General features: G+C 39.3%; 1 protein-coding gene across 1 annotated transcript; it reads left to right on the forward strand.

Moving 5' to 3' along the window:
- The first annotated feature begins 10 nt into the window (after positions 1–10).
- Positions 11–7,567, forward strand: LOC139953607 (tetraspanin-7-like). Its single transcript, XM_071953079.1, has 8 exons — positions 11–143; positions 758–840; positions 1,421–1,618; positions 2,593–2,667; positions 2,929–3,027; positions 3,177–3,350; positions 4,447–4,530; positions 5,228–7,567. The coding sequence occupies exons 2-8, from the start codon at positions 766–768 to the stop codon at positions 5,336–5,338; spliced, it is 816 nt and encodes a 271-aa protein (XP_071809180.1). The 5' UTR covers positions 11–143; positions 758–765; the 3' UTR covers positions 5,339–7,567.
- The last annotated feature ends 1,418 nt before the right edge of the window (positions 7,568–8,985 follow it).

Raw genomic sequence — 8,985 nt, forward strand, 5'->3', positions numbered from 1 at the left:
AAAGGTTATCAATTTTAAATCATAATAATCAAATAATGTCAAGCAAGGTTATGGAGTCCACTTCTTGTGTCTGGTTTTAGAGTCAAGCTTTACATCAAATTTCTGTAATTATTAAAACTGTGTTTTGAGAACGGAGGAGACAGGTAAGTCAAACTAAAGTAATGTGCCATTCCTTGAGCTTGAGCTCTGTAGAGTGTGTGCATTTTAAGACATCTTTTTAGAGACTAAGAAACTTCTAAACTGAATATCTTCCTTGTATTCACTGAGTGTCACAGACTTTAGACCTCTTTACACTTGAGTTTTTGAATTTTATTGATGGCGTGATTTCATAAACATCTTTAGAGAAATAAACTACTGTTCAACTCCTAAACGAACATTGAATATATATATACCTTTCTTTCACTGATTGGTTTAGAGTGTCGCAGATAGGCCATACCTGAGTCTGGGTTTTGTAGAAACATCTTTCTTGAAGGAAACTGCTAAACCAACTCCTAAACGGACATTGGATATATCAACTTTTCAATCCAATTTTGGTTTAGAGAATCGCAGGATATAGACCCAACTTGTGTCTGAGTTTTGTAGAATGCACGTAGGCCTATTTCAAAAAACATATTTTCTGGAAATAAACTGCTAAACTAAACTAAACCCAACGGCCATTGATATCTTCCTTGCGCCTTGAGCACCTCATTTTGGTGGATTTTGTCGCCTTATAAATATTCTTTAAGATGATGATTATTTTATTGACTTATTGGTTTAGAGAGTTACATGATGGCGGATAAACCAAGCTGTGTCGCAAAGAACTCTCGCGTCCTCTACTTCTTTGTGAATTTTGTGGTTTGGGTAAGTTTGTCCAGTTAGGTGAGGTTTATGGTGATATAGCAGCCCCGTTGATTGACCATGTGGGGGATCGGGACAAAATCTCCGGCTCCAGATTTCCTTGGAACACCGGCTCAATATTGAATATCCGAATGGCTTGCCTCGGAGACTTATTTTTAATCTATACTAAACTAATTTTCAGTTGGCTTCATGTTTTAAATGTTGTTCGAAGCTTTGCATGAAAGAAACTATAAATAAATAGTAAACCTGCGGGTACAACCATTTTGAGGGAGTGTTGGCTCTGGAAAGAGCCCGTTTGGTCTCGACGTTTCCAACAGTATACTCTGCTGGTCTTCAGTAGATTGTGTACCCGCAACTTTACTATTTGTTTATCATTTCTTCCTACGTTTTTATATGTTTGGGCTTTTTGTTTTTTTGTTATGTGGTCAGTTTGTTTCTTGTGTTAGATATTTCGGTTTGTTTCTTGTCTAAATGCTGCATAGGCTTTGGCAAGTAGCTGGAATGACGTAGACTCATTTACAATCTAACTAAAACTAATGTTCAGTTTGATTCTTGTTTTATATTGGTTTGTTTCTTGCTTTAGATATTCGGTTTGATCCTGATTGCGGTTGGTGGTTTTATCCTACAAAACCTGTCAGCATTTGCCTTCGTCTACGTTCAGAATGAGAGCGAACTTCTGATTGGCTGCTGGGTTCTGATTGGTTTAGGATGTCTCGTCTTTTTAGCTGGCTTCAATGGAGTCTGGGCTTGCATGAAAGAAAGCCACATCGGAATGAAAATAGTAGGTGTTAATGTAGTGGTGTAAGACATGCACAAGTCTATTGTGATTGTTAGGTGACGTCACGTAGTCTGTACTGGACGCCGCCATGTTTGGCTCAAGTTTTATAAGACAGTAACACGTATACGTTACCGTTAATAGTTCAGCTCACAACAATACTTCTGGACTAATCTATAATTATAACAATTACAATGAATAGTCTGTTTCAGTGGGCCTTTAACAAAAACATCTCAAAGTGAAATTCTTTGCCAGCCAATTGCGAGACAAAAATGAGGTTTAGCTCTAACTCCCTAGTTTTCCTATTGACCAAGCTGTCCCTCTAATTCCCCCTAATTATAGTTTGAATTGTTTTATGAGATTTCACCTAACATCACTGGGCCAGACGGCCACTTCAGTTGATTTAGGCTGCCAACCCAAATCAACTGTCACCAGGGGCACGTCTCCACCTACTCTTGGGGCTGAAAGAGGGTTACCCCCTTCACAGTCTGTCAGGATGTAGGCATGGGTAGCATCCACTAGGAGTCACCTACTTCTTGGGCTGAAACAGGGTTACCCCCTTCACAGTCTGTCAGGATGTAGGCATGGGTAGCATCCACTAGAAGCCACCTACTCCTTGGGCTGAAACAGGGTTACCCCCTTCACAGTCTGTCAGGATGTAGGCATGGGTATCATCCACTAGAAGCCACCTACTCCTTGGGCTGAAACAGGGTTACCCCCTTCACAGTCTGTCAGGATGTAGGCATGGGTATCGTAGAAGCATGACTGATTGACTGTTTACGAAGCAATGTTGATGAAGTGCCTTGCTGAATGGCATAGGTGTCATGACCGGGGTTCGAACCCACACTCTGCTACGACACGCCAAACTATAGAGGGCAGTCTTTTTGGACTTAACACCCTTTGTTGTGAAGAAGAGAGTGTTATTGTTTCCTCTTAATGGTCGTTCATTAAAATTGGTTAATATTTCTTTCACCCATCAGTATTTTGCTGTTATGATCTGCATAGTGATTGCTGAACTGGCGACGGGTATTCTCGCATTTGTCGGCAGGGAACAGGTTGGTACAATTCTGGATAACCTTTGGTTAGAGTAGGGATTTTGGTTAAAAGAGTGGAATCTAAGTTAGTTGCCATGGCAACATACTGATATATAGTCAATTGTTTATAAACTAGTTACATTACAAGGATGTCGTTTATCGGGAGCTATGGGGACACGGGAACCAATAAACGGGACAGATTGAGGGATGCAGTCGATTGGAACCAAACAAAAAGGAGGGATTCCACAAAATCAACAATTGTGATTATTTTTTTTGTTTCAGGTTAAAGAGAATACTAGAAATACCATGAAGAATCAGGTAAAAAACGAGTTCGGTAAAGGTGGCATTGTGGATGATGGCTACAATAACATCCAACAGAAGGTAATTAATGACATAGACATTGACAATGACAAATCATTTTGATAATGATATAATTGACAATGACCCCTGGTCATTTTAGTTTAGGATCAAGTTGCAACATCTAAACTCATTTTATTTGCCCTATCTGTATTCTAAACTCATTTTATCAGCAACGATGTTGTGGGGTTGATGGACCAAGTGACTGGAATGATTCCTACTTTTCAAGGTTAGTTGAAAACTCAGGAGTTGCTGTTCCGCCATCTTGCTGCATTCCCAAGAATAAGACCGGATGTAACCTTGGGACCCCTGGACAACCAGACAAACCTCAGCTTGTTCATGAAAAGGCAAGTAGTCATACACCAATGTTCCGACAACCCTTTATTTCGACACCCCTATGTGCCGACAACCCTTTGTTCCGACAACCCTGTTTTCCGACACTCCTTTATTTCGACACCCCTATGTTCCGACAACCCTTTATTTCGACACCCCTATGTTCCGACATCCCTTTATTTCGACACCCCTTTGTTCCGACAACCCTGTGTTTCGACACCCCTTTATTTCGACACCCCTATGTTCCGACATCCCTTTATTTTGACACCCCTTTGTTCCGAAAACCCTGTGTTTCGACAACCCTGTGTTTCGACAACCCTTTGTTCCGACAACCCTGTGTTTCGACACCCCTTTGTTCCGACAACCCTATGTTTCGACACCCCTATGTTCCGACATCCCTTTATTTAGAAAACCCTTTGTTCCGCAACCCCTATGTTTCAACACATTTTGAACGTCGACACAAGTTCCGACACCTCTTTATTCCGACACCCCCTTTTCAACACCTTTATATTCAGACACCCATTTGATCCGACACCCCTGTTTTCCTACACACGTTTGCTCCGACACCCCCATTTTCTGACACATCTTAAGTTTCGACACATGTTCCGACACATCTGTATTTCGACACTCCTTTGTTTCGACACCCCTATGTTCTAACACCCCAGGTAGTGTTTCGACACCATTATAAATATGTTCCGACACCCCTAAAACAAAAACAACCACAAACACTAGCTACGACCTTGTTTGGCACCAAGTACAAATGACTTAATAATGTGTTTATTATACACGTTCAGCTCGCTAACTGTCCATTAAAGCATGTTGTTCGGCAATACGGAGAATCTGGCCGAAAACAGACCCGATAAAATGTCCGCCAAACAATGACAAATTTATGTGACAGTAATTCGCGCTCGTTACCAATAACTGTTTCGGCTGACGTTGACCATTGGTTGATCACTAGCCAATGACCGAAACAGTTACTGGTTTATACCAAAACGCACCCATGATCTACACAGACGCAGTCCTTGACCAATCATCATCCACCTGAGAGGATACCGATATGAAAACACCCGCATGTCAAAGGTCAATCTGTCAATTTCTTCTCTTTTGCAGGGATGCTCTGAGGCAGTTGTTACATTTCAAATTGGAAATATCAACACCCTAGGAATGATTGCTCTGATCATGGTTGCTCTGGAGGTAAAGTGGAAAAGTCTACTATAATTATTATTGAATTCAAGTCAATTCAATGTATTTGTTCATCATGAAAAAAACCGAAAACCCCTTGAAATTTTGCTTCCAATCTACAGCATTTAAAAAATTAAAAACTACACCGAAGTACATCATAATTTAGACAATTATATAAAGCAGGATTTGAAGCTTTGCATGGTGGAAATATGATATGGAAAAGTTTGCGGTAATGAGTTGGGGGGGGGGGGGTTCTGAAAAGAACCATTGGTTTTCAACTCGACGTTTCGATCAGTATGCTCTGGTCGTCTTCTGGAGAACAATTATATTCAAAATAAAAGAGAGAGAGTCAGACAAACAGGCAAGAACATTCCAAGTAGTCCAATCCTGTGCCTAATTTCATCAAGCTGCTTAAAGCAACAAAGGTTGCTAAGCACAACAACATTATGCTCACAAGAATGAGGGCACCAGCCACACCATGTCACGGGTACATTCTGTGACTGGTAGGATGCTGCTTGTTTTTGCTTAGCAGGATTTTTAAGAATAATTCTCTGTTTTAGCAGATTAATCCTGCTGTCTATAATTACTGTTGGTGTCACTTTAATCTATTTTTTTTAATCATTATTTAAAAAGAAATGCACTTGTTGCCTTAAATTAAAGCAAGCTCATGATAACAAAGTGTCATGTCTTGTATCCATCTCCCTTTCAGAGTGTTTCTCTACTGTTGGTCTGTTGCGTCATCAGCACCAGACCAGAGCTAGATTTAGAAAAACCTGACCAATCAGAGAGCTCCGTCACCAGCGAGGATGAAAAGCTGTAAACACTGTTCAGTCAACCTCGTACCCACACGGGTTTACAAGATCGTCCTGCCATTTCCTCGAGGACGCCTTGCTCAAAAACAGAGTACAGTGATGCTGTAATAATAACGCCTATTAATCACCAGGTTAATTTTAGCGCCTCTTATTGTTATTTTTTCTAGTAACCGTTTTAGTGGTAGCGCCCTCTTGTGTCTCCATTAAGTATTAGTGTGTTTTTATCACTGAATATTGTCATTCAAACCATGCAGTGTTACGATCCAAAAATCCAAAAATCATAATAAAAATAAAAGGGATCATGAAGTTGTGTGATAAATATGAAACTAGAGAAAATGGGCCCCACAACTCTTGCTGAAAAAAAAATGTCGAAATATGCCATTGTTATCCATTAGAGATTTTTGTAGTCACTTTGGAGCGGGAGCGAGGAATCTAGCAAAAACACACGAAAATCCCAGAGCTGGGACATTATTTTATGCATCAACAGAATCTATATATTCTTTTGGATATTGTATTTGTAATATAGATTCATGGTCCATTGAATAAGTGAGTGGTTGTAGCGACAACAGACTTTTATCCTTTTGATCACCATCAGCCCATGGAGACGATATATTACTATGGTTGCACTTTTTGTATTGTCACTGTTAAGCTCGGGCTCCATTGTGTGCTGTATGTTGACCTCCATACATACATTTCCTTGTGAATTATGATTCATGGTTCTTTGAATATTGTGGCGACAACAACTTTTTTTCATTTTGAACTGAATGCATGATTTATTACCTCAGTTCTTCTCGCGTAACTACAAAGCGTGAGGCCAGTAACAATATTCTTCATGTACACCATGTAGTTTTTAGTTGGAAGCAATTTGCTAACCGCCATTGCTATTACCCTTTGAAATAAAATCAGAAAAGTAATAAGTTTGCTTGTAACATAAAATTTAAATTGAAGATGATGCCTGAATTCATTTATGCAATCGGAGTTGAACTCTAAGACTAACGTCTTGAACTCCACACTGTAAATAGGTTCCAATACTTATGATGATGTTCTTATGACGTCAGCATCAACAGCAAGTTCCATTTATTAAAACGGTGTAGAAAAAAGTTGTCTTGATAGTTCAATAAAATAAACTTGGGCAATGAGCATGTCCACCTAAATCAAAATGAATGTCTCTGTTTTTTTAAACAAAATAAACCAATGGTATCTATATCTAAGACATCACCATCCTCACAATTCAACGATGGCATTTTGAGCGATCCCTTAATAAGAGAATTCAAGGAATCTCTCCAATGTCTTATTCACTATCACAGCGTTGATGTAAGAGAAACACACATCACATACCATATGTGACGTCATGGAATGTCTACAGATAGGATGACCGTTCAATTCGATCTCGAGTAATGTTCACAACGTCCCATGTGTATGTTCACAAAGTATCTTGTGTAAGACAAGTTATGTTCACAAGTGCAAAGACGAGTAATGTTCACAAAGTCACAGGTTTTGTTATTGTTATGCATATGTTGAGGTACACCAAGTAAGAAGACTGGTCTTTGACAATTACCAATAGTGTCCATCTGTCTTGACGCACGGATAAAAATATCAACCAATGAGAGATGGACGTATTGCTAGCCGCCAATCCTGCCCCCTCTCCTTTACAAGACCGAACTATCGTCATGTAATTTGACCTTTTTCACCACAATGTGACGATAGATTAATACAAAATACAAATAAAATACCAATCCCACACCCATGCACCCTAAACGTGTAACCTTGTCCCTGACCATGAAGAGTTTATCTCGACCCCGTAACCTCATCCAAAATGAACTGAACTCTCACGTTACAAAAATAACAACCGGATTTGATATTTAAAACTCCATCCAACTGGATTTATTTGTACAACTTATTGCCTACCGACCTTGTTGATAGTGTCAGTACACAAAACGCGTTCACCTGGTGGTCATTGTTTACACGCTATTCGTGGCCGAGTTCAATTTCACGTATAGGTACAGTGTCGCCGGTTGGTTTTAATAGACTTGATACTAGTCCTTCTTTAGTTATTCCAATTGCAAATCCATTCAATTAAAGCATGGAGGTAGAATAATGATTTTAAGTTTTTAGAAACAAATATCTTGTGTAAACTTTAATTGAACCAAGCAATTATTAATGTAACAACTCGAACAATAATAACTGTTTACAATAAATACAAACAGACCTATAACGACTTTGAAGGCTACATAAATAGGGGAAATGCTAAAAAGAAGTCTGAAACTTCCGGAAAATATAACATTTCTGCAAGTGTGACTTTTTTCTTTTGTTTATGTTATGCACTGTTGTTTTATAGACTTCATCTTTGATTTGAATGAACAATGGTTTCCCAGTTTAAAAATGTATTTATGGGAATTCGTTTACAGCTATGACCTTTATCTTAATACTTTTATCTTTGTATTTTCCCCTTTATTGCAAAGCAGCCTCGAATATACTGCAGTAATCAAACAACAAATGACCAGACGAGAAGGCAGAAGGTAAAGGTGCTTGGATGATACGGCCGTTGTCAGATGCAATTGTGTCCGCCATACAATGGCTGCGGACACTTTTGCACATGCAATCGTGTCCGGGGCTATGCAAAAACCATCCGGTGGACACACATGACTGTACTGTACATTGTATGTGCGCGCGTAGGCGAGCTTGCATGCACTGAACCTATATACAGCATGAATATTCACGTATTTTATGATTGCAGCGAATACCCAACGGCCGAACATTTTCCATGACTTTCATTGTAAAAAAATGGCGAACGTGTTTCGTCGACCGAGGGCGTTTAATTTACTGCAAGGACGGTTTTGCACGGGGCGCACACAACTGCATATGCAAATGTGTCCGGGCGGACACAATAGCATTATGCAGCAGCGTCCGGGCGGACACGATTGCATATGCAAAACCGTCCAGCAGACATTATTGCATAGTATTGCATAGAGGACATAATAAAGAAACATTTATTCCGAGGATTATGTCGTCCAAAACTATACCTCCGTTGGAAGTCAACAATTTGGGCAACATTTATACACTGTTTTATTGGGCTTTTTAGTTTAATTTTTTAAAATTTTAAATCTTCGGACATAATTGTTGGCAGGGGCCGTCCAGCCAGGGTAAGACAAAAGTTTTAAAAACTGTCATCAAAGCGATGTACCCTCCCAGACCCCTCAAACTCAAAAACATACATGTTTATAAAAATACAGAAACTAAAAGCGTGAATTTAAAGAAAACAGAGATAATTAAATATAAAAGTACAAAACACTACATATTTGAATATTTGAATATTTTGAGGGCCTTCCCTTTTTAGTGGGATGGGTGCACCCTGGCACAAGCCCAACGATGAAAGAATTTGAACTAAAATCCGAATTCCGAAACACAGATGACAAAGGTTCGTTTGATTTGAATCATCGCGGTGTTTAGTCTATGCATTCCAGTTTGTACCAATTGATATTGACAAAGCAAACACGATCGTTATTGACTCAGACGCGTCACGAGGTCAAAAACAAACACTCTGATTGGCTAGCAGACCAACGACGTATTTCATTTTAGTCTTAAGTTCAAGTTTAATTAAGAAATATGTTTACTGGGTGAGCCTTTGTGTTTGTTTCTTTTCCTTTATAATTGT

This window comes from Asterias amurensis, chromosome 22, assembly GCF_032118995.1.
Source record: "Asterias amurensis chromosome 22, ASM3211899v1".
NCBI lineage: Eukaryota > Metazoa > Echinodermata > Asteroidea > Forcipulatida > Asteriidae > Asterias > Asterias amurensis.